The sequence below is a fragment of the Cibotium barometz genome, chromosome 56, assembly GCF_041138505.1.
Source record: "Cibotium barometz isolate CiBa-2024 chromosome 56, ASM4113850v1, whole genome shotgun sequence".
NCBI classification, from domain to species: Eukaryota; Viridiplantae; Streptophyta; class Polypodiopsida; order Cyatheales; family Cibotiaceae; genus Cibotium; species Cibotium barometz.
Window position 1 is genome coordinate 36,938,542 of NC_141101.1, and position 26,093 is coordinate 36,964,634.

General features: G+C 42.3%; 1 protein-coding gene across 1 annotated transcript; it reads left to right on the top strand.

Annotated features, from left to right (window-relative positions):
• The first annotated feature begins 729 nt into the window (after positions 1 to 729).
• LOC147607177 (multiprotein-bridging factor 1b-like) lies at positions 730 to 11,633 on the top strand. Its single transcript, XM_086791141.1, has 4 exons — positions 730 to 967; positions 10,809 to 10,892; positions 11,088 to 11,170; positions 11,264 to 11,633. The coding sequence occupies exons 1-4, from the start codon at positions 826 to 828 to the stop codon at positions 11,381 to 11,383; spliced, it is 429 nt and encodes a 142-aa protein (XP_086647267.1). The 5' UTR covers positions 730 to 825; the 3' UTR covers positions 11,384 to 11,633.
• Positions 11,634 to 26,093: the final 14,460 nt, after the last annotated feature.

A 26,093-nucleotide genomic window follows, 5' to 3' on the forward strand; every position in this document is an offset into this window, starting at 1 on the left:
CCTCATCGTAGCTATGGTGGTTGGGGCACAAACCTCTCACATAGACATAGCATATCTCTTCCATTTGCATTCAATAGCCATAGCCAGACTCACTTGCTTGCTTCTTTTTGCAGGCTGTACATGACAGACACCCCCGCTAGGGCAAGATTTAGAAACTACGGCAAAGGGAGGAGGTAGAGGAATCGCATTGGAATCTTGAGGGGCAGATGAGGACAAAGCGACAGAAAACAGAAGCAAAGGGAGAAAAAAAACAAAGGGATACATGGTGAGGTTCATGAAAAAGCAATGTCTGGCTATGGCTATGATTATGACAATGAAAAATATTATTATTATATACAACACATATGCATATACACATATATAAAAGATATACACACACAATATACATATACACATATATACACACACAATATACATATACACACACATATAGACTATATATGTGTTTATTATTATATACACATATATAAAAGATATACAACAATGCTGCAGCATCGTGTGGGCCCGTACTAGTATATATATATATATATATATAGAGAGAGAGAGAGAGAGAGAGAGAGAGAGAGAGAGAGAGAGAGAGAGAGGGGGGGGACACAAATGCATGAATGTTGCTGAAGGTTTTGACATGATCATATACATACATATACACTTTTTTTTTTTTGGGGGGGTAAAATTCACTGTTTCATTATAATTATACCTTACATATACACAGACACACATAAATATAAATGGTCATATGCACACTCACGCCTTCGCTGTTATTAGGGTTTTCGGTGTATCAGACCAGTAGAAGAGGCAAAAGCAGCAGCAGGTGAAGACGAAACAATGGCTGGAGTTGGCCCTCTCAATCAAGACTGGGAGCCGGTGGTGATCAGGAAGAAAGCTCCCAACGCCGCGGCTAAGCGAGACGAGAAGGCCGTCAACGAAGCACGGCGCGCTGGAGGGCCCATCGAGACTGTCAAGAAGTGTGCGTCGCTAGCTTCCTCCTTCTCTTGTCCCGATTTATCAAGGATGCGTTTAAAGGCTTCTTTGTGTGCGACCCCTCTTTTGCGCACGCGCACAATTCACAGGGTGGGAAAAAATTGAACAAGGGTATGTTGTTGACCGATACATTATAACAAATAGTGTGGCGTTCCCTTGGTTTTTAGGTATGTAACGCCCTGATGTAGAGAAGCATTGTACAGTTGTGATAGCAGAGTAGGAAACGAGGGCAACCCTGAGAACTAGAAAACTAGAAGTACTGGCTGTCAGGTTTAGTTGTATGTATCATCTAGATTCTTGTCGTTAAAATATTGGAACTGTGTGTCTTTAGCTTGGATGACAACATCCAATGTTTTAATACATTCTTCTAGGTGGTGGGTATGCTGTAACTTGAATGAAAATTGCAGCTTGTTTACGTGAGAGACAGGTTGATTAGCTGCCTGTGAGGAGCTCGCACATGTATGCCAAGCACACTGTGGCATTTGTACCATGTCGCAGGAAAGAACAACACATTGATAGGATTCCAAAAGCAATCATTTGTGATGTTAAACACCTTAATAAGTGTCAATTTGTACCGTATGTTTTACATCTAGTGGTTCTCAAGTTACGCAGAGAGTCTGGCAACCAGTAGAGTAAATTTGGGAAGTTTTGGGGTGTACTTTAGCCTTGTGTTTCTTATAGCCCTTATCGGAGTCCGTTATGCTAGAGAGGTCAGGGTATGTTTGGATGCAGTCTGTACACAACTTTGGTTTCTGTGCGACAGTGTGACAGCCTTGTGCCTTGTGAATGTGCTCTTATTGCCATGAGATGAAAAGTTAGCATGTAGATGTTGAAGAGTTGTTTTGAGGCTACTGATCCACTTGCAAGTGCGAGGCATACATGGCCCGTGTGGCTGCAGCGTGGGAAGCCCACACTCAAGGCTTATGTCCGTAGTAGCACGGACTCAGTGCTGACAGCCCACAATGCAGTTTTTGTTGGCAGGATGAAGGTTAGGGTTACGTGTTAGCTGCTGCTGCTCAGTGATGAAGATGGAGAGAGAAAGTGAGCAAGAGGGAAAATGAGTGAGAGATTGAAAGGGAGATTGCACGATAGATTTGGCACAAACTCATATGCTCGTGGTTGATTGGAAGATGCAAGTACAATGTCTTTTTGTGTAATATGCAGAAGCTTCGGAGAAGGATCGGTACTTCAAAACTCAGAAATCAGCACTCTTTTCGCGACGGAATTAACGCACAAACTGAAAGGAGATGTGCAGAAAATAGAGAGAGAAGGGGAAGATGGAGAGGACACAGTATTGGGTCCCAATTACCCTCTGTAGGGTCCCCACCACGGATGGTGTATTTGCTTTATTAGAATGATGTAAATCTGAAAACAAATACAGAAAACTTGACCTTTTCTTGGCTGGAAAATCTTGCCCTTGACCTTCAGAAGTCCACCCCTTTGCTTGGCAATCTCCTTGGCTTGACTGGCCCTTGATTGGCTTGAGCACTTGGTGAAAACTGAGATGAATGATGGGATTTAGGCCTACCCTATTTATACTCCTCCTCAGGAGCAGTCGGCCAGCTGAAAAACAGCTTATTGTCCCACGACTGGTGAAATTCAGCAATAAATGCTGAATTAAATCCCAAAAAATACTGCCTTTTTTCCCTAACAAGTTGAAAGTGATGCGCCTGCTTCTGATTGGCTGGACACTACTTTTGTCCACAATCCCAAGGCTGGGCAGCCTGTATGGGCTGCCCCATACATGCCCTACAGCCATCTAAAGGCTGTAATCCCCTGGAGATTGCCTGATCTGTGCCCTAGGGCTGTCCCATAGCCCCTCCATGGCTGGTGGGTTCAGCCTGCGCCTTCCTGGCCCTCATGGGGGTGGTTCTACACCATTCCCGTGCCCACACTCAGATCCGGGGTAGCCCTATGGGCTGGCCCCTTGTCCTAATCCTAATCTACTCAGTGATCTGGCATCCGGTACCATACCAGATACACAGAACCACTGACATCATTCTAGAGGGAGACTCACAGCGCGGACTGGCCCTGTTTCATGTGCAGGACAGTGCACACCTGACCTTAGACTCCTGTGCAGGACAATGCACACCTGACCTCGGACATCTGAGATAGATCCCTGGCTGACTCGTCCCGGACTGGGCTCACATGGGACCAGTTCACTATTCGAGGTCCGGCACCTTCTGTACAGAAATGTCTACATGGCATCCAAGTGCGGGATGCACGTGACATCCCCTTCTGCTTAACTTGACGGAAGCTGCATAGCCTCCAAATAATCCGTCAATAATGCCGGATAGTCTTCGAAAAATTCTTTGTCGAGCCATATCGCTTCATGAGTTCCTCGGTCCTGAAACTTCGTGAGGAACTGTCGTAGTCTTCGGCCTGAGCCATGCTTGAAACGGTGCAGAAGGATCTGTTCTGGAACCATTACTTCTGCTTCTTCAACAATGTTTGGTTCCGCTTCGTCTTTGACCTCTGAAGGGGGTGGACCTGCATATGGCTTTAACCAACTGACATGAAATACATCGTGCATAGTCTAACTCGGAGGTAGCTTTAACTGCATAGACACCTCATTTATCTTTTTCCGGATGGGAAATGGTCCGAAGCTTCTGAAAGACAACTTTGGGCATCGCTTGCCCACCTGCTTCAATCTTTGCTTCATAATCCGAAGATACACCCAATCCCCTTCCGAAAACTTCATGTCCCTTCGGTCTTTATTGGCCTGTCGAGTGTAGGCCTCTTGCGCTTTAGCCAATCTGTCTTTAACGGACTCTAGGATCTCCTGGTAAGACTCCGTCACTCTGTTCGCGTCCGGTACTGAAGACGAAGTCCTGGTTAACAACGACTGGAAAGGCCTTCCAAACGCTGCCTCATATGGAGTCCTGCCAATAGCTGAAGAAAAAGAGTCATTCAAAACAGCTTGAACTAAAGGCAAAACGATTCCCACTTACCTTGTTGATCGTGGACATAACACTTCAGCACATCAAAGGCCAACTGGTTGTATATCTCTGTCTGGCCATCTGTCTGTGGGTGGAATGCACTGGAAAAATTCAACTTAGTACCAAAATTATCAAACAATGCCCTCCAAAAATGACTGGTAAACTTGGCATCTCGGTCTGACACTATGGTCCTAGGAATCCCGCCAATCGAGTACCAATGCCGAATGAATAGCTGGGCAACATCCTCGGCGGTCACATTGGCCCTGCAAGGAATAAGCATAACAAATTTGCTAAACCTATCAACACTAGTTAAACACTGCGTATTACGCTTACTCGGACTGGGAGGCAGATTCGTGACAAAGTCCATCGAAATGTCCTGGAAAGGACCCTCAGGAATTGGCAAAGGCTGTAACAACCCTATCTTCTTTCCACGAGGAGCTTTCACCTTTTGACAAATGTCACAGCGTTGAACATATGTAAACACATCACGCCTCATCTTTGGCAATAGTTTTGCCGTTCTAATTTCTCCAGAGTCGAATTCATGTCCCTATGACCACCTGTAATGGCGTCATGGGCATCATGGAGAAGAGCTGCCCGGAATGACTTCATGACACATAGTCGGCCTTTGTAGAAAAGCCAACCATCGCGTATCAGAAAATGGCATGGTCCTGTGGCATCCAATGCCTGTTCCCACTGTGTACCGAATTCCTCGGAATCCGCGTACGTGTGTTTCATGTCTTCTAGTCCTGTACCAACAAGGTCAAGTCTAGTGGTCTGAATCGCAGATACTTGTCCCTTCCTGCTCAAAGCATTGGCCACTGGATTGGCCTTTCCTGGAAGGTACTCAATCATGCCACCGAACTGCTGGAATATCTGACTCCAGCGGTGTTGTCGATCACTCCACTGTGCACTTGGCATCGTCTGAATCCAGCGCAATGCCTGATGGTCAGTGCGAACCTCGAAGTCACGGCCATACAGGAAATGTTTCCAATGTTTCAAGGCCTGTATAACTGCTAGGAGTTCACGATCATAGACTGAGTAGTTCTTTTCGGCGGGCAGTAACTTACGAGACATGTAAGCTACCGGATGACCATTCTGTTGCAATACACCCCCAATTGCGATGTTACTCGCATCGGTGATCACTTGAAATGGTTCGTCCCATGAGGCAAGGGCTAAACAAGGCGCTTCTGACAAAGCCACCTTGAGGTTTTGGAATGCCTCCAACGCTCGTGGAGTCATTCGAATCTTTTGCCTTCTTGTTTTCACTCCCTTTAGGAGATCGGTGAGATTTGCCGAGAGATCAGAAAACTTGTCAATGTGGGTGGAATATGCCTGGCATATACCCACAAATGATCTAATGTCATAAGCTGTCTGAGGTACTTCCGAGTTAACAATCTCGGCCACTTTAGCCGGATCAAGTCGAATGCCTTCGGCACTAATTATATATCCCAAGTAATGTACCTGGAACAGATAAAATTTTGACGTCTTTTCATTGACATAGAGCTTGTTGCTTTCGAGCAACTTAAGGACTTTCTCCACATCAATGTCATGTTGCTCAACTGTAGCTGAAAATATGAGTATGTCGTCCAGAAATATGAACACACACTCTTCGATCAACTCCCGGAAAATACGCATCATCATGCGGTTAAATGTAGCGGGGGCGTTCGTCAATCCAAATGGCATGACCACAAATTCATAGTGGGCCCGTTCGGTACGAAAGGTTGTCTTGGGGATGTCCCCCTCAACAATCCGTACCTGGTGGTACCCACTCTTTAAATCTAGTTTAGAGAACACCTTAGCTCCATTCAGCCTCTCGAGAGTATAGTCAATTCGAGGCATCGGGAATCTGCTCTTGATAGTTAGCTTGTTGAGTGCACGATAATCGACACACAACCGAGAAGACCCATCTTTCTTCTTGACAAACAAGATCGGTGCCGCAAATGGCGACACGCTGGGGCGGATGAAGCTAGCTTGCAACAATTCTTGGAGTTGGCGGTCCAACTCCGATTCCATTGCCTTAGAAAGGCGATACGGAAACTTGCTCGGGGGTTCCGAGCCTGGGAGGAGGTCAATCTTGTGATCCTCCGGTCTGGACGGGGGGAGCTGGGGAGGGAGACTGTCCCGAAGAAAAATCTTCTGGAACTTTTCATGGAGAACCGAGTACTTCTCGGAAGCACTGGCCATCGTCTGGGCTGTCTGGATGTAAATCATCGCACACTGTGCGCCTTTCCTGACTGCTCGCTTAGCCTGCAAGTGGCTTATGAGCGGAAAGTTTGGAATACCTGGCTCACACTTAATGGTCACCGGGGTGTTTGACACATTCCGATTGATCTGGAACGTGTGCTTGTCCCACTTGACATCAGGAAGAAACTTGTGAAACCACTGGATACCCAAAATTATGTCTGCTCCTACAAGAGAGGCAACCATAAAGTCATGCACAAACTCTATGCCCTGAATCACTAACTTAGCACCTAGAGCTTCATACTTGACGCTCGTTGTCATACCTGTGCTAAAACCCTCAACCTGTTTGTCCACCAGAGTCAGCTCAAAACGGGCACGCCTAGCGGCCTGTTCTGTGACCACATCCTCCGTGCTGCCGCTGACAAACAAGACAACGACTCTCTGGCCACCTATGTAGCCAAAGGACGTGAGCAATTCGTTGCGCTCATACTCCTGGTCATGGGCGCCCTTCTGCTTATCTTCGAGCTCCCGGCTAATAATTGCTCCAACTGAAGCACCGGGTGTTGAAGAACTAGGGGTAGCCGCTGGGGTCTGTGTGGGAGCTGTGCTCACCACGGAAGCTGTGGAGGCGGCAGCGGCCTTTGGAGGCTTCTTCGGACAATCCCGAGAAGTATGTCCTTTTGTGTGACAAAAGAAACATCTACCCTCCTTCTTGTACTGAGAAAGCTCCTCAGCACTCAACTTGCCACCTGTCTTGCCTGCCTCCGCTTTCTGGTCTGGAGTAAGCTTAGACGCATTGTTCGAGTTCTTGGAGCTAGAGGCTCCCGGGCTCTGTCCTGGGGAAGACCCCGTCTGGTTCTGGCTTTTGCCTCTCGAGGCGTTAGCCTTGGGAGAAGCCGGCTGGGAAGTTTTGGGCTTGCCACCATTGTGTTTCATTTCTGCACTCTGCGCAAGCGAGAGTGCGTCCTCAAAGGTGGCTGGCCTAAACATACGCACCTCCCATTGGATTTACGTGTCTAGGCCATACAGGTCGAAATTTTATTGGCAAATTGAAGGACTGGTTGCGCATTCTGACGCGCTCCCCTGAACTCGTCTTCGAGTCGCTCAAGGTAGTGGGGCGGTAGAAACCGCTGCTTAAGGTCGTGGACGAACTGGTCCCACACATAAGCTGCCATACCTGCTCTGGTGTGGGCATGAGCCCACTGAGTCCACCAAGGAATGGCCTCACCTTCCAAGTACCAACTAGCTAAGATCACTTTGTCAGTATCTGTTTTCCTAACTGCGGCAAAGTAAGCTTCAAATTGATGTAACCATGAATAAAGAGTTGTGGGATCGAGTTTACCATTATACTTATTGAAAGTCATTTTCTCGGGAAAATGATTCGAGGGCGCCGCCGGTGTCAATCTGGCGTCCAAAGCTCTGAGGTAACGCTCGTGTTCCACGCGTCGCATGGCGTCGTCTTCTCGTTGTCGAATCTCCAATGCACGCATCTGCATCTCAAGCAAGGAGCTTGGCTGCGGCTGTGACCCAGCGAGAGGGTCCCTGTGACGAGGATCTGGTATCTGGGATACGGAAGGAGAGGGAGGAGGAGATGGAAAACGCGACGCTGGAGAGCGAGAACGCTCCTCCAGAGCCAAGATCCGCGCCTTCTGCTCATCCAACTTGGTTGTCTGGTCTGCGATTGCTCGCATCATCTGCTGGAACATGTCTGTGACACTCGAGCCCTGGTGCCCTAGCTGGGCTGCTTGGTGCACTCTGGTCCCATGGTTCTGGTTCTCTCTCGTCGCCGAAGCTCGCCATAGCGGGAAAATGCAATTCCTTTCCGGAACGCAATCTAACCATCCACTATTTGTGTGGGAGACTTCCGGAGGCTTCCGGAGGCTAAAAACCAACCGTCCTTCGAGGGACAGGAGTCACTCCGAAAGGGGTAGTCCACCGGCGTCTAAAAACCAACCACACGAGCGAAAAAATTTTCTGGTTTTCTTTGCTGAATCTTTGTCCTTGAAGTAGGCTCTGATACCACTGTAATATGCGGAAGCTTCGGAGAAGGATCGGTACTTCAAAACTCAGAAATCAGCACTCTTTTCGCGACGGAATTAACGCACAAACTGAAAGGAGATGTGCAGAAAATAGAGAGAGAAGGGGAAGATGGAGAGGACACAGTATTGGGTCCCAATTACCCTCTGTAGGGCCCCCACCACCACGGATGGTGTATTTGCTTTATTAGAATGATGTAAATCTGAAAACAAATACAGAAAACTTGACCTTTTCTTGGCTGGAAAATCCTGCCCTTGACCTTCAGAAGTCCACCCCTTTGCTTGGCAATCTCCTTGGCTTGACTGGCCCTTGATTGGCTTGAGCACTTGGTGAAAACTGAGATGAATGATGGGATTTAGGCCTACCCTATTTATACTCCTCCTCTGGAGCAGTTGGCCAGCTGAAAAACAGCTTATTGTCCCACGACTGGTGAAATTCAGCAATAAATGCTGAATTAAATCCCAAAAAATACTGCCTTTTTTCCCTAACAGGCTGAAAGTGATGCGCCTACTTCTGATTGGCTGGACACCACTTTTGTCCACAATCCCAAGGCTGGGCAGCCTGTATGGGCTGCCCCATACATGCCCTACAGCCATCTAAAGGCTGTAATCCCCTGGAGATTGCCTGATCTGTGCCCTAGGGCTGTCCCACAGCCCCTCCATGGCTGGTGGGTTCAGCCTGGGCCTTCCTGGCCCTCATGGGGGTGGTTCTACACCATTCCCGTGCCCACACTCAGATCCGGGGTAGCCCTATGGGCTGGCCCCTTGTCCTAATCCTAATCTACTCAGTGATCTCAAGATCTGATGGAGCAAAGCAGGCTACTAAAGTTACAAATTCAACAGGTGAAAGAAGCAAAAAATCCTAAAGAGCACGCCCCCCCCCCAGATTTTGAATGCATGCTTCTTATAATGGAGTAGGCATCCGGTACCATACCAGATACACAGAACCACTGACATCATTCTAGAGGGAGACTCACAGCGCGGACTGGCACTGTTTCATGTGCAGGACAGTGCACACCTGACCTTAGACTCCTGTGCAGGACAATGCACACCTGACCTCGGACATCTGAGATGGATCCCTCGCTGACTCGTCCCGGACTGGGCTCACATGGGACCAGTTCACCATCCCAGGTCCTGCACCTTCTGTACAGAAATGTCTACGTGGCATCCAAGTGCGGGATGCACGTGACATTTTGTAGGTTCATAAGAACCTTATCTTTTGACTCATTACTATCTAGGATGATGCCATGGGTGACATCATTAGGGTGACGTCATGCATGGTATCATGGACTCGTGTCATCATGGATGACTTCATGTTGATATCATCATGCATGACATCACTGTTGACATCATCATGGATAATGGTTGGTTAGCGTCCCCCCCCCCTCCCCGCGGGCTTCTTAGCTGCACCTTCCTTGCCGCCGCCTCTCCTCCTGCGCTTGCCCCCTGTCCACTTGCCCCTCTTCGCCAGAGCCCCCCCCCCCCCTCTCCGTGTGCACACCCCCCCCCCTCCCTTAGCCCGCCCCCTTGCCCTTCGCCACGCCTTCCTTGCCGCCTTCTCTCCTCCTACGCGTGCCCCCCGCCCCCTCGCCCTATCGCTTGCCCCTCTTCGCCAGCCCTTCCCCCCCCCTCTCCGTGTGCACTCACCCCCCCTTACCCTTTGCCGCCTCTTTTTTTCTTTTTCTTTTTCTTTACTTTTTTACTTTTTTCTTTTTTCTTTTCTTTTCTTCTTTTCTTTTTTCCTTTTTTTTTCTTTTCTTCTTTTTTTCTTTTCCTTTCCTTTCCTTTTCCTTTTCCTTTTTTCTTTTCTTTCTTTCTTTCTTTCTTTTTTTTTTCTTCTTCTTTTCTTTTCTTTTCTCTTTCTTTTTTTCTTTTTTCTTTTTTCTTTTTCTTTTTCTTTTCCTTTCGGCGCCCATTGCCTCTTCCTTTCCTCTCTTCTCTGCCATCTCTAGCACATCCTTGTTCCTCTGGCGGTGCCCTCATGTTGTGGGTATTTTTCATTTTCTTGGCAAGTTTTGGCCTCTTTTGGTCTTCGCTCCCAAGAGGACTCCATGGTAGCCGCTCTATCTCCCCCGACTGAGGCCGCCGTTACTTGCCTTTCGTTGTCCAAAGTGGACTTGCAGCTTCTTGCTACGAATGTCGCATCCCTAAAGACCTCCACTCTGGTATGCAAGATTGTCGGTAGCCGCCCCGCGCGTGGTCAACTCAGAGATCTTCTTCAGGCTAGCCTCCTAGGTGCACCGGCAAAGATTGCAGATTTCATCCTTTGAGGCGTGGCTACTACCAGGTTTTACCTCCCTTTCTGGATTTCCCGAAAGCTCCATTATTGGGCACTGATGACGTTAGTGGGGATGTCGTAGTATCTAGTCCATACTATGCATGATGGAATTGATGGTTTATTGTCTTGTGGATGACTACCATAAGGCTATAAATTGCACTTTCTATGCGTTTTTAGATAGCATGGCGCTGTTTAAAAAGGACCAGGAAACATGCAGCCTGAGAATGAATTCTGGGTTTTATTTGTAAGTGTCAGTTTCAGGTCTAGAATTCAATCAATCTTAAGTATTTCCAGCAGCTTTTAATTTGTTTGTGCATCATTGCATTGCTTTTTTTTCTGAATCTTTTACTTCTATTTTAGCTTGTTTTCTAAGCTGATGCATTTCCATCGCAGATAATGCCGGATCTAACAAGGCCTCGTCAAGCACTCCTGGATTAAACACAAAGAAACTTGACGAGGAGACCGAAGTCCTTGCACGTAAGCAAACACTCTTTACACAGAACTTTGTTTGCTGAGTTCTTGAAATCTTGTGGAACATTTGTGGTAGTAAACTCAACTTTTCTACTTGTGCTCTTGTTTTTTATAACCTTTCACAGCATTCCGCGGGGTTATGGCAGAACCTAAACATGTCTTGATTTGATTGTGTGCGTTTTCCTCTCCATTTCTTTTCAGATGATAGAGTGTCTGCAGATCTTAAGAAAGCAATTATGCAAGCTCGCCTGGACAAAAAGCTCACTCAAGCCCAACTTGCACAGGTTTTTTGGGAGATTTCTTTTTTCTTGTAAGTTTTATTTTAGCTGTGCATATCTTTCAGTTACAATGATTGTTTTTTATGAATCTGGTGGCAGCAAATCAATGAGAAACCACAAATAATTCAAGAGTATGAATCTGGTAAAGCGATACCGAATCAACAAATCATCTCTAAACTTGAGAGAGTGCTGGGGGCTAAGCTAAGAGGAAAAAAGTAAAGTAGTGGTTATAAAACTGTATAGTTTTTGCCTTCTGTGCCTGGTTATTGCTGAACATATTTTGAGAAACAACCCTTCTAAAGCTGAGGGATGCATGTATCAGAACCCAGTAGTTTGACTGAAGTAATAATCATGCCACATGTCCTTTTCCAGCTTTTTCTGGATGACAAGTTCCATGTATTTATGCATAAATCTGTGGACATAATATCATGTAAGCATCAGTGTGTAAAGACATGACTTATTTCTACCTCATGTTTTCTATTCTCAGCATTTCAGCATCCTTTGTTAGTTTTTTTTTGGTGTCTGTAAATCTTTAGTTACCACTGCCCATAGACGTTTTTGCCTCCCATCCATAGGTGCATCTGCCATGGCTGCACCTAGCCACGCACCAATGTGCCTTCGGTGGGGTTTGAACACCTGACCTCTTGGTCAAGAGGCACAAACACATGCCGCTGGGCTACAAGCCCGTTGGTGCTATGTAAATCTTACCATGCCTTCAGTGGGGTTTGAACACCTGACCTCTAGGTCAAGAGGCAAAAATACATGCCACTAGGGTACAAGCCCGTTGGTGCTGTGTAAATCTTACCATGAATGTTGTGAAAAACCATCACATGCACATCAGGAGTGGAAATTAAGGGATTTGGCATTTAAAAAGTCCTTTATCTTGCCATCATAGTAGCTAATTATCACTCTCAGAGAACTAACGTGGTTTCTTGAAAAATACCCGTGTGACTGAGGTGTCAAACTGTTCTTGGTACTTATTAATATTTTGATCTAGTTGAATTTTTGCACCTTGGATTGCCATGCTTAGGTTAGTGTTGGTCTAATTTCTAGAGCATGCGTTTTGTGATGGTTTCTTATCGGAGCTGCAAGCTCATTGTGGTGCAAACTGCTTACATTTATACACTGGGAATTGATCGGACCTAAAAGGTCTGTAGTCTTCCTTTTTAGGGTTACGTATTGCTTCCGTGAAAAATATCCTTGTGATTGATGTTTACATACACACACACACACACACACACACACACACATATATACATACATACATACATACATACATGCATGCATGCAATACATACATACATACATACATACATACATACATGCATGCATGTATGTATGTATGTATGTATGTATAGTGTGTGTGTGTGTGTATACGATATGTATACGTATAATATATATTATACGTATACATATCGTATACACACACACACACACACTATACATACATACATACATACATACATACACATATATATATATATATATATATATATATATATATATATACGACATACACATATATATGTATATGTATACGTATGCGTATATATATATATGTGTGTGTGTGTGTGTGTGTGTGTGTGTGTATACGTATATGTATAAATACACACACACACAAACACTATATATATATATATATATATCGGGTATTCAGAAGTTAGTCTGGAGTCTAGTCAAGTGTCCTTCATGGTGTGAACACCCTCTTATTTAGGGTCAAAAGATAAGGCTCAACTCCTATTAAAGCATGTATTTAGGTCCTTCATTTAGTTCCTATTAAAGTTTGTACTTAGGTCATTCATTCATATATTATGAGTACCATTCAAGTTGTGTAATCTCTCTCTCTTGTACTTGAGAGCTCTACAGCTTCTCTCTCTCTCTCTCTCTCTCTCTCTATGTCTCTTCTACACACTCCACCATGATGATGATATTTCATGCTCCATAGTTTCATGAGTGATCTCATGTGATATCCAATATGGTATTAGAGCTCAAGCAAGCTATGAATCTTTCTCCTCATGTTGGCATCTTTGCAATTTTAGGGTTTTTACACTTAGGGTTTTTGCATTTCTAGGGTTTCATTGTTTTGTTCCTCATCAGAGCCTAGCATTCATCCATTCAGTCCATCATTTTTTCCTCATGCTAATTTGCATTCTTATGTGACTACCATCATGTTATGTTTTCTTTGTTGCCATCGTAGCCGCCTTTGAGGTAGCTTTTGCCACCCGTATATCTCCTCACAAGGCAACACTCTAGAACCCAAGTAAGTGCTGCCACGTAGTCATTTGCTTCACTTCATGTGTAGCCCGTTAGCAAACATCAGGATCATCTAACTAGTTGCATTATAAGCCAGTTCAGTGTAGTAGGCAACATAGTTAATGGCATCTCTCTTCGCTCCTAGTAGGAGCACCAATGTGGTAGCGTGAGCTAGGCTATAATATCATCATGAATTATTCATAAACTCAGATAATTATGTGATAATTTATTGATAATGAAGTAGTTCAATGGATCAAAAGTTTTTACAATGTTTTCCTTCTTAAAGGGAGACACACACTTAGCACAAAGAGGTGCTTCACACTATATTGCTATGGTATCTTGGTCATAGAAGAGAATATATTCTTTGCATTAGATGCTATGTTTGACTCTGTCGTGAGGATGTTTGATTTGATAGAAAGTTTGCTTCTCAACCATAGCACTCGCAAAGGTAAAGAAGGCTATTTGAAAGCGTTGGGTCTTCTTTATTGGGACCACCACAAGGTCTACATCCTATGCTTTGTCTATGGAGTTTTGTGTTTTTTTAGCATTGATGCCTAGCTCAAGGCATATATGTTCAACATTGACATTAACATCTTCATCGAACACATCCATTTCCAAGTACTATGCCTTGGCCCATGTGCCTAAAATGATGGCCTAAGCATTGATAGCTTGGAAACGACGTTGAAAAAAGGTTCTTCATCGACATCAAGGGGGGAATTTTTCCTCAATTTTTCTCAATCTTTAGTTTTTTTAAAATGTTTGAGTCTAGGGTTCTCTAGCCGGGTTGTCCCCCCAAAATCTAAGTTATTTTGGATCCTTTTGGATTTTGTAACGCCTTCTCTATAAATGGCTCCTCACCATCATTCCCTTTTTGCCCTTGCTTTAGGTCGTGTGAGGGAGGGAGTTGTTTTGGTATGCCAATGTAGGTTTGTCTTTGCCCCATGGGCAAGACTTGACCTTTGAGTCTTTCGCAAAGACCATGCTTGTTAAGCCTTTGAGCCATGCTTAAAGCGAGGGGGATTGTTTTGGTATGACAATGTAGGTTGTCTTTGTCCGTTGGGCAAGACAACCTCTGAGTCTTTGCAAGACCATGCTTGTTAAGCCTTTGAGTCTTTTAAGCCATGCTCACTTGCCTCTGAGCCATGCTCACTTGCCTGTGCGTTTGAAGCATGGACCATGTCTTGTTTCTTTGCTTGTTTTAGTGTGTGAGACTATTGAAATAGGGACCATGTCTTGTTTCTTTGCTGGTGTTAGTGTACAAGACTATTGAAGGTTATGCATGCAACTTTACCATCACTTCGAAGGGGGGGTTGTTGGGTATATCGGAGTTAGTCTGGAGTCTCATCAAGTGTTCTTAGTGGTGTGAACATACTTTTATTTAGGCTCGAAAGGTAAGACTTAATGTCTATAAAAGCATCTACTTGGATTCTCCATTCATATATTATGAGTATCATTAAAGTTGTGCAATCTCTCTCATACGTGAGCTCTACTGCTTCTCTCTCTCTCTCTCTCTCTCTCTCTCTCTCTCTCTCTCTCTCTCTCTCTCTCTCTCTTCTACACACTCCACCATGATGATGATATTTCATCCTCCATATCTCCATGAGTAATCTCCAAGTCGTTCAGTACAGCCCTTCTCCATGATGCCCATGACGCCATTACTGGTGGTCATAGGGGCATGAATTCAACTCTTGAGAAATTAGAACGGTAATATTATTGGCCAAAGATGAGGCAAGATGTGTTTACATATGTACAACACTGTGATATTTGTCAAAAGGTGAAAGCTTCTCGTGGAAAGAAGATAGGGTTGTTAGAAGCTTATCTCGAGAGATTAAGGGATTGTTTCAGTTGGTATCAGAGCCACTCGAGCACTTTTTGCGTGCAAGTTTCATGCTCAAGTTTGGTAATGCTTCTTGTTGAAAGTTAATGTTTGATGCATCCATAAACATGGGCTTTTTTATGTTCTTTATCAAACCCTTTTTGCCTAGAAGAAATCGGATATTTAGATAGTAGTCTCAAGTGCTTTGTGTGTGTGTGTGTGTGTGTGTGTGTGTGTGTGTGTGTATGCATGGATTCATGCATGCATGTATGTATGTATGTGTGTGTGTGTATGAATGTGTATACACACACACACACACACACACACACACACACACACAATATATATATATATATATATATATATATATATATATATATATATATATATATGCACATACATACATGTGTATAAATATATAAAAATATATTTATGTGTAGGTGTGCAAGTTGTATACACACACATACATACATACATACGTATGTATGTATGTATGTATGTATGTATGTATGTATTTATGTATATATATATATATCTATATATATGTATGTATATCTATATATATGTATGTATATATATATATATCTATATATATGTATGTATGTATATATATATATATATATCTATATCTATATATATGTATGTATATCTATATATATATATGTATATATATGTATGTATATATATATATATATATATATATATATATATATATATATGTATGTATGTATGTATACATACATGTATATGTATAATGAGAGAGAGAGAGAGAGAGAGATGTTATGTATATATATATGTGTGTGTGTGTATGTGTGCACACACACACACACACACACACACACACACACACATAGAGAGAGAATGATGCTATGTGTGTATATATATGTATGTTTCTTTTTGATGTATGTAATATATATATATATATATATGTATGTATGTATGTATGTATGTATGTATGTAGAGGGAGAGAGAGAGGAGAAGGAGAATGATGTTACTGTTGCCTATAGAAGGTAAAAATGACCTATGAGACAAATACATAATTGCAATTAGATAGAGAATCTACCTCTAACTACATATGAATTATTTGTGTATAATAAAAAAATTTAAAGCTAGGAAAAAAATTTCAATCTTTCTTCATAATGGAATCCATCCACGAATATGAGAGAGAGAGAGAGAGAGAGAGAGAGAGAGAGATCATCAAAGAAAGAAACACGTGTGGACATCAATGATGCCTTTTAAAAAAATTCATTGTTTTTTTAAAATGGAAGTTTAATTTTCTTAGAGGAAATCTTACTATGTTCGTCTCTCACCTATACTCATTAAGATAGTAAGGTTGTAAATATTTAAAAAAAATTATCTTCTTTAGAAGGAGCATTGCATGTTTCACTTGCAAGATATCCCATTCTCTCTCTCTCTCTCTCTCAAATAATAAAGAAAACTACACTCCAAAGATTGAGGTTCTAAATATCTAGAAAACTTATCTTATTTAGAAGGCAATATTACATGTTTCAAAGTGTACGAGAGATATTTCTTGTAAACTCAATGAAGTTAGGAATGGGCATTTTGACCCTTAATATCTCATAGGGATCCTCTCTCTCTTTCTCTCTCCTATCCACCTCTCTCAATAAGCATGTAAGTCTCTCTTTATGTGTGTGTGTGTGTGTGTGTGTGCGTGCACATAGCAGAGTAGGAGCTCTCTTCACCTCTCTAAACATGCATGCAAGTCTCTCTATGTGTGTGTGTGTGGACATAGCAGAGTAGGAGTTCTCTTTGCCTCTCTCTTTGTATCTTTTATCCACCTCTCTTGATAGGCATGCAAGTCTCTCTCTATGTGTGTGTGTGTGTGCGTGCACATAGCAGAGTAGGAGCTCTCTTCGCCTCTCTCAATAGGCACACAAGTCTCTCTATGTGTATGTGTGTGTGTGTACACATAGTAGAGTCGGAGCTCTCTTTGCCTCTCCTCTCAATTGGCATGCAAGAGTTTCTCTCTCTATTTGTGTGTGTGTCCAAAGTGCTTGTAGCAAGATGATTAAACTAAGAGGGCGAGGCCAAGTCAGGGGGATGTTCTCTTTCTCTGTGTTAGTAAGGGGATTAGGGAGGTGCATGGAGGAAGGAAAATGAGAGGTGGGTAGTGTTGAGAGATGTAATCGCGGTGATGTGTGTATATGTGAAAGCATCCTAGAAGTACAAGATATTGTGGTAAGATAAGAATGCCACATGTATGGTGTGTGAGTGTAGTCTAGAGTGGAAAAGGAGTTGCCACATGGATGATGATGTGTAAAGTGGGATAAGGCTAGAAAGCTTATATCATTGTATGGTTCATTCTCTCTCTCTCTCTCTCTCTTATATGGAGTTCTTAGTGTGGTTTAATCCACCCTAATTATGTTACTTTTTCTATGTCTATCACCATGATCAATCCCATTTTAGGATTGTTTAACATGGTATCAGAGCTTAGGTGGGCTCTTGGTCATGGTAAATATTTTTGTATAGATTTCTTGGTTATGTGTTCATTTGATTAAGCATTATTTTTAGTTTATTATGAAAAAAAATTAGCACACTCATTGTCATTAGTATTGCATTTGGAGAGAGATTATGCCCATGGAGATTTGGAGTTTATGGTGCTGCCCAAAGAAGCTGAAAATGGAGATTTCAACAGGTATGAAGGTTATGGAGGCTTTGGTGTCAACAAGGAAGTTGCCAAGAAAAGATTTATGAAGGTATTTTGGTGATTTTTGTTGGATATGATAACTAAGCTATGAAGATTGATCAAAACATACTTAAGGTGGATCAAAGATTGTACAAGACATCATGAATTTGAGGGACAAAAATCTGGTATATGCAAAAAATTGATATGAGATTAACACAAGAAGACACTAATTGTAATTAGACATGAACCAAACTTACATAATCACTTGATCACGACTTGTACCTTATTTAGAGACTCCTCCACCCCATTTTTAGTTGCATGAGTTGCATGAACAACATGCATCAACCATTTGTAGGCTTTACACACTAACCACTGACCACTAGCCTATCAACCATATTTAAATTGGACTAAGGAGTTGGAATTATATTTATCCAACAATCCCCCCTTAAGACCAACTTCTTACAAAACATGAATCAAGTCTAACAAACCTCCTTGACACAATGAGTAAGAGTCTCCCCTTAATAACAACATAGGGTAGTGTACTCTCCTCTACAACAACTCGTCAAGTTGGAACAACATAAGTCTTGACTCAACCACATACATGACATAATCTAAAAAGCATACTCCTCATCTACATCTTTTATACTAAGACTAGAACAAAGATTTGTTTCTTCTTGTTGGTTGACTTCTTCAACTACATGTGCCTTTGCTTGCTTTTGATCTTTTTGGTAGCACTTTGAGGATGGATGATTCGTCTTTCCACAATACTCACAAGGATGTTTGGAGAAACAATCCTTAGTAAGATGATTTGTACGACCACAAATAGTACACTTCTTCTTTGCCGATGTCGTAGTAACAGTATATGCATAAGGATCTATCACATCCTTTGTAATCTTCTTGTCTTCTTCCTGCAAAGAATTTATGATACTTTCCAAAGAAGGGACTGGCTCCTTCTCTTTAAGTACCGTCACAATTTGTCTAAAGCTTGAAGGTAAGCTTTTAAGCAGGATAGCAATAGCATCTTCTTCGGGAACAGGAGATTTAACATAAACCAACTGTGTCATTAAGCTCTTCAACCTGTTAATCAAAGCTGCTAAATTTTCATTACTCTTCATGGTTAGATCAAAGAGTTGCATCTTCAAAGTGATCTTGGAATGCTTTGCCTTTGCACCAAAAGTACGTTCTAATAATTCCCAAGCTTCCATAGCTAACTCAACATCATCAATATAATGAATAAAATCATCTTCTAAAGCAGTAATGAGATAATACCAAGTGCTTGTTTATCTTTTGCTTGAAGTGCAGCCGTTGTAGCTCTTGCAACAGAAATACCAGCTTCATCTTCAGTAAGTGGCTTGACCATACTCCACAGATTTTTCTTCATGAGGTAGCCCTTCACCTTGATTTGCCAGGTATAGAACCCAGTTCCGTTGAATTTGTCAGAAAATTTGAAACTCATGATGATGAAATATGATGATTGATGTTGAAAACTTGCTCACACAGATGATTTAAGCCCAAATAACAAAAATATTATCAATATAAATCAAACTTGGTATCACCATGTTGGAGGAGTAAAAATTGCAGAAAAGGAGTGACTGGAAATTTGCTCCGTACAGCAGCTACAGTGCACCAAATATCACAAGATTTGATATGCACAATCTTCACTTGATAGACTTGCTACACCTCAGAGGAATTGGCGCAATTCGAAGCGATGAAGACGAATTTCTGCACTAAACGGTCTACGCTGGTGGCGTTGACAAATTCGTGCTGCTGTGTTGAAATTGGGCGATGAGATTGGATTTGTAGCATGCGTGGGAGCTAATCTAAGAGCTTACATCAAAAGATTAGGGTATGATCAACTCAGGTGCACACATGGAATCAAACTACAACAAGGGGTTCAAACAGAAAAAACTGGCTATGGTGATTAAGAAATTGATTAGGGTTTTTTTGATAAACTAAGCCTAATTGAGTTAAGCTCTGATACCAAATGTTGGATATGATAACTAAGCTATCAAGATTGATCAAAACATACTCAAGGTGGATCAACTATTGTACAAGACATCATGAATTTGAGGGACAAAAATATGGTATATGCAGAAAATTGATATGACATTAACACAAGAAGACACTAATTGTAATTAGACATGAACCAAACTTACATAATCACTTGATCACGACTTGTACCTTATTTAGAGACTCCTCTACCCTATTTTTAGTTGCATGAGTTGCATGAACAACATGCACCAACCATTTATAGGCTTTACATACCAACCACCACTGACCACTAGCCTATCAACCACATTTAAATTGGACTAAGGAGTTGGAATTACATTTATCCAACAATTTTTGTCTCATTAATTTTTGGTTTGAGCATGAGAGATTGCTCATGAGAAGGGTTGTTGATTTATGGGATGAGACCCATGGTTCTTTGCACTTAGGCAAAGAGCATGAGAAGGTGCAAGCTTGTCTCCAAGGAAGGGGCAAGAGGTTATTGACTGAAATTGCAGCTTGCAAGTGCATTGAGCTCACCAAAAGGGGTGGAGCATGGTTAAGTTTGCTTATGAAGGTGAGCAAAATTGTGTGGAAGCCATTGAAGGCTTTTAAGACATTGTGCACCTGTGGTTTCTCTAAGGAAACCAATGAAGAGAAAGCACCCTTCAAGATTTGGCATGCAAATAGGAGAGCATGTGAGTTTTGGGACTCATTAAGGAGCTCATGGAAGCCATATTGATGGCTATTAGAAGCTTGAGAAGGTGCAGTAGCAGCGGACTGAAGGTAGTGATGCTGAGTTAAGAGCTGCAGCCTGCACGTCGAGATTTGTAGGTGACATTTGAAGTGTAGCCGAATTTGGTGCAGGCTAGGTGGTGCGATCACCTGTGCAAACACACAATTAAATCGATTAAAATAAAATAAAATCTATACCCTTATAATATGAAGGGTTCATTTGCACACAACCAAATTTTAGATGTTCACACACACATTCTTAATTTAATCCTTGGTTGCATGATGAGATAATGTAAACCAAAGATGATGTTCACATGAGGGTCCGCTGCCCAGCTTTGGCGAAAATGCTTTGTAATTTTTATATGGGAAAGTTGTCCCCAAGCTTACGTGCTCAAAACAAAAATATTTGTAATCACCCATGGTATGAGGGTTGCCATGCCCGAGCTCACCTAGAAGCTTGAAATGGTTGTTGCGTGATGTGTGCATGAGCGATGCACTTGTGAGGTGCATGCGCATGGGTTGGCTCCCACTCGAACTTCTATGTTCAAATCGGACTCAGTGCTTCCGCTATGAGCGAGTTGGCTCAAAATGGACTTGGTGTCTAAGATGGTAGACACCCGCACACATGTTTGGTTGATGAACACTCCAATGTATCATTGAGGGGGAGTATTGAGAGGTAGCGATTGCGGTTGTGCAATGCTACATTGATATGGGTGATGGGTGAAGTTGTGGAACACCTCGATTAAGAGGGGGTGTTGAGAGATGTAATCACGGTGATGTGTGTATGTGTGAAAGCACCCTAGAGGTGCAAGATATTGTGGTAAGATAAGAATGCCACATGTATGGTGTGTGAGTGCTGACCAAAAGAGTGGAAAAGGATTTGCCACATGGATGATGATGTGTAAAGTGGGATAAGGCTAGAAAGCCTATATCATTGTATGGTTCATTTGTGATATGAAATAGAATTGAGTGTTGAGTGTGCATTCTCTCTCTCTCTCTCTCTCTCTCTCTCTCTCTCTCTCTCTTATGGAGTTCTTAGTGTGGTTTAATCCACTCTATTTATGTTGCTTAATCTATCTCTATCACCATGATCAATCCCATTTTAGGATTGTTTAACAAGTAGGGGTGTGTGTGTGTGTGTGCAATAGCATAGGGAGCACATATTTTATGGAATCCTTTTCACTGTGGGTTGAATAAAGAATTATTGTAGTCAGAGTGCAAACTTTGAGGAGTTTTTTTTTCCTTTCCAACATTTTGAGGATTTTTTTGTTCCAAAATAAGAATTGGACCTTTTTCCTAAGGGTAAGAGGCATAGGGTGGAAAGGGTACCTTAGAGTAGGAGCCTTAGGGAACAGTACACTCGTTGTTGATTAGCAGCGTCGTGTCTAGGCCTACTCCAAGAGGGATTTTTACCTTAGCCCCGGTGCTAACTGGCACGGGGTCTTTAATACCCTTTTTAGGAGGGATCAATGGCCTTCATGGTCGTGACGCCCCAATGCCCCTTGTCACCTTTGGATGCGGATCATCTTGTGATATAGGGCCATTCTACTTTGAGAGCATTTTTTCCCTTTAAGCTCATTTCCTCCATGCTCCCACACAATGCTAGAAGAAACCAGTGAGCCCTCTGTTCTAGTTTTACTAATCTCTTATGATTATCATTCTCCTTTCTTAAATTCGTAATGTCATCCACCTATTTGGAGTCCAAACAAGGTTTCTTATGTGAGCAGGGGTTCTTGAGACTATTTACGTGTAATATTATTATGGACCAAGGTTATTGGAGGCTTGGTGAGTATTGGCATTGAGGGTGAAATGAACCTTGGAGAATTATCATATTTGTCTTCTAGCAATTTGCCTCATATAATCAAATGTGTTAACATTATTGCATTTATATGATTCAGGTTCCCCTAAGTTCTTTAAGCCTTATTACACCTAGTTTAGAAATTCTAATTTAAGACCGTAGTTTACCATATTATCATACTTTCCTTTGATTCTGTGAGGATTCTCAAGTACCCCCTACCTTGTGGGCCAAGTTTTGTGGGTATGAAAACATGTTTCATAATGTTGTGAATTGCATGAGAGAGAGAGAGAGAGAAGACAGAGACGATTGGATTAAGGGTATGAAAAGATTATTGTTTTAAACAAGGGATATGGACATACAAACATGGGTACACACACATATAACAGGACACGTGCACATACGAGACCCCAAAATACCCAATATAAATGAGGGAGGATCGCTTGTAAATGAGGGAAGTGATTCTTGATTATTAATACTATGCCATAGAGGTGTTTACAATCACTTGTCAAATCATGACAATAACAAAAAATAGATTACAAGCTCACATGGTACCAGTGATTTGGGATAGATGCACTTCTAATCTTGAATAATAATGTCATGTCATTTATAATCTACAATGAAGATGGATCACTCTCATAATGTTGCAAGAGTTTCTCCCCCTTTGACAATCTTGTAGTATGCCTCTCTGATGATCCACGGATGTTAATTAAACATCTAGAATAAACTGACACATGCAATAAATTTACTCAATTAGAAATATAATAGAAAATATAACATCGAGTATTCTAGATTTATGATATTGAAATCACCTATTTCTTGCTTTTTCTTAAAGAACTCAAGATGTTCCACCTATATGAGTACCAGTTTTGGAATCACCCAGAAGCACATGTAGAAGACCCAAAATAGATTACTAATTCATACATCCAAAAGAGTGTAGCTAATGTATTACCATAGCCTTTCCACCAAGTTGGTTGTATTAACATTTCCAAGATAGATCTTTTAATTCGTGCATCCAAGAGAGTGTACTTAATGTATTACCATAGCCTTTCCACCAAGTTGGTTGTATTATGAACATTTCCATAGTTGAATAGCCGACATCATCTCCGCCATCATATACAATCATGCCCACACCATCCATTTGTGACGTATTGTTGCACATTATCATGCGTTGAATACCGATATAGAAGATCTTGGTAAATTTGTTCAAAGTCAAAATTTGTAACACTATGCATAAGATTAGTCATTCATGTGTAGATATCATCTTGTATTTCCTTTGGGACTTGAATTACAACAATCCTGTAGAATGAGCATGCATGGAAATTATATAGTGATGAATCATATCTTCCTAGAAGTTTATAATTCCTTGCCTTTGGAAGAAGATTCTCCACCCAAGCTTTCTTTGTATGGAACTGGCACACTATCACATGATATGCAACTTGTCGATAATGTCGTTGGTCTTCATAACACCAACTATGAGAATCTTCATTGACCACCTTGAGATTTGCCTCTAATTCTTCTAGGGACTTATCAATTACAAGCAGTGGTGTTAGCGGTCACATACAAATGCATACACATTTACCTACGCACAATAATAATGCACATTCTGACATTAGTTTATAGGAATGCACAATAAAGTGTGACACTAATGGTATTTTAGTGACATTTATATATGCACTTAGGAGGTAGGTAGAAGGGATGTACCTTTTCATTTCTCATATATAGGTGTCACGTGGGGTTTTCTTCTTCATTCTCCCCCACACACAAGTAATGTATCTCTCATGCAATGTAATGGAGATTCAGATTCAGCAATGAATAAAGAAATAATGTACTTTTTTTTTTGGGGTGTGTTTTCTCTCTTAGAACACTTTGGGTGATCCTGCTTTTCACGAGATCCCACAATTTGTGGTGGTTGAATTAGTATGTTTGGGAGTTTGGCAGATGGCCGCTGAGTTCCTGCAGGCTGGGCAAAATATGGCCAATGAAGATGCTTCAAATTCTTGTGCTCCTTAATGGCATTACGTCGTGCCTACACAAGCGTTGATGGCCCTTCGGAATCGTGTCTTAACTTTGGTGCTGTTGTTGCCGCTTCTGTGGGTTTTGTTGGAAGCTGCTGCTCTGTAACCGATCAAACAAGATGGTGATGGTGGAGTTTGCTCATCATTGGCGGGTGGGTGCAGACATTCAATGTCATCGGGCTGTGTAAGTGTGTTGGCCAAGTTCAAGACGTCGTCACTGAAAACATCCCCCTCTGATCTCCTCCTTAGTCCATCGTCGTTGCTCCTCTGATGGACTGCTTTACGTTATCCGGCTTGTGTCTTTCTGTTTGATTCGTGAGAATCGGCATCCATATTCGGCACGAAGGCTGGTGATCCGGAGTTCGGACGTGTAGTCTGCGTGCGATCGTGATGGTGATCGTGTAGTCAAGCGTCATTTGCCTTCAAAGCTCGCTGGTCTCGTTCTGGATCGGCGGCCTCTGGTTCAGTGGGGGACTGATTCGAGCTGTAAGAGACAGCCCACCACCTTCATCATCATCGTCAAGCTCCCCGGATGCTCTACTCCAGCCTCTTGCGTATCCAACTAGTTCCAAAACCCCATTTAAAGAACCTTCTGCTGCAAAACAAGCATCCTTCAGGCGCCTTACATATTGTACAAGACCATAGCCTTTACTGTGGCCTGCTGTCTCGCGCTCTGTCGGCTCCACAGGACCACAAGGTTCAAACACCTGTCTCACCTGATCTTATGTGGGTGATCGGGCACGGAACCTGATTTGAGTTAATTTTACCATTGAAGGACTCAGAGTCCGAGAAGCCAAGCCGAGCCGAGCCGAGCCGGTCATCCCGCGCCGAGTAGGGGTTTGAGAAGTGCAAGCAGGTTAACAAATACCATTTTCTTCAAAGGTTTAATCACATAAGGGACTGTTTTTATGGTGCACATACATTACTAAAATTTTGATTTTGAAGTCATGAGGAGATAATTAATAGTACAACTATGATGCTTGCTTATTTGGTCATGATTATGAGAGGTGTGGCAGCCGTGTTGTGTTTGCATGGCATTGACCTTGGTATAGCACCAAGCTCTCCTCCTTGTGTCCATGCACGGTCTTGTGTCAACGTGGTGTATTGATGTAAGCACCTTGTTTCTCATTTTTGTGCTTGATGGGGGAAAAGAAGAAGAAAAATAAATGCTCCTATTGTGGGAGAGAGGGCATGACAAACTTGCACAAGACTGATGCCATGATGTGGTACAAGACCATGATGATATGGAGTATGTTGTCCATGATGATGGTGTGTTTTTTGGTTTTCCGAAGAAGGATAGTTCTGTGATTCCAGATCAGCCACATGTTCTAGATAGGGAGTGTTGGCTTGATGACAGTGCGGATGTGCAGATTCTTGATCCAGTTTCTAGTGGTGATGTAGTTGATGATTTCATCCAGATTCTTAATGACGATCAAGAGGAGTTAGCTTTGACTAGTATTGATATTGATGTAGATATGATGAGTATCTTTCACTCTATTTATGGTGATCCAGTTCTTCATGCGAGTGTGGAGACTCACATTGAGTCTACTACACATGATCCAGATTTGGAGGTTCCATTGATTGAGCCTATTATGCGTGATGGTGATGATCAAATTGATATGATCTTATTTGATGGTTCTCCATGTTCACACGATGTTTATCTTCATGATGATCCCTTA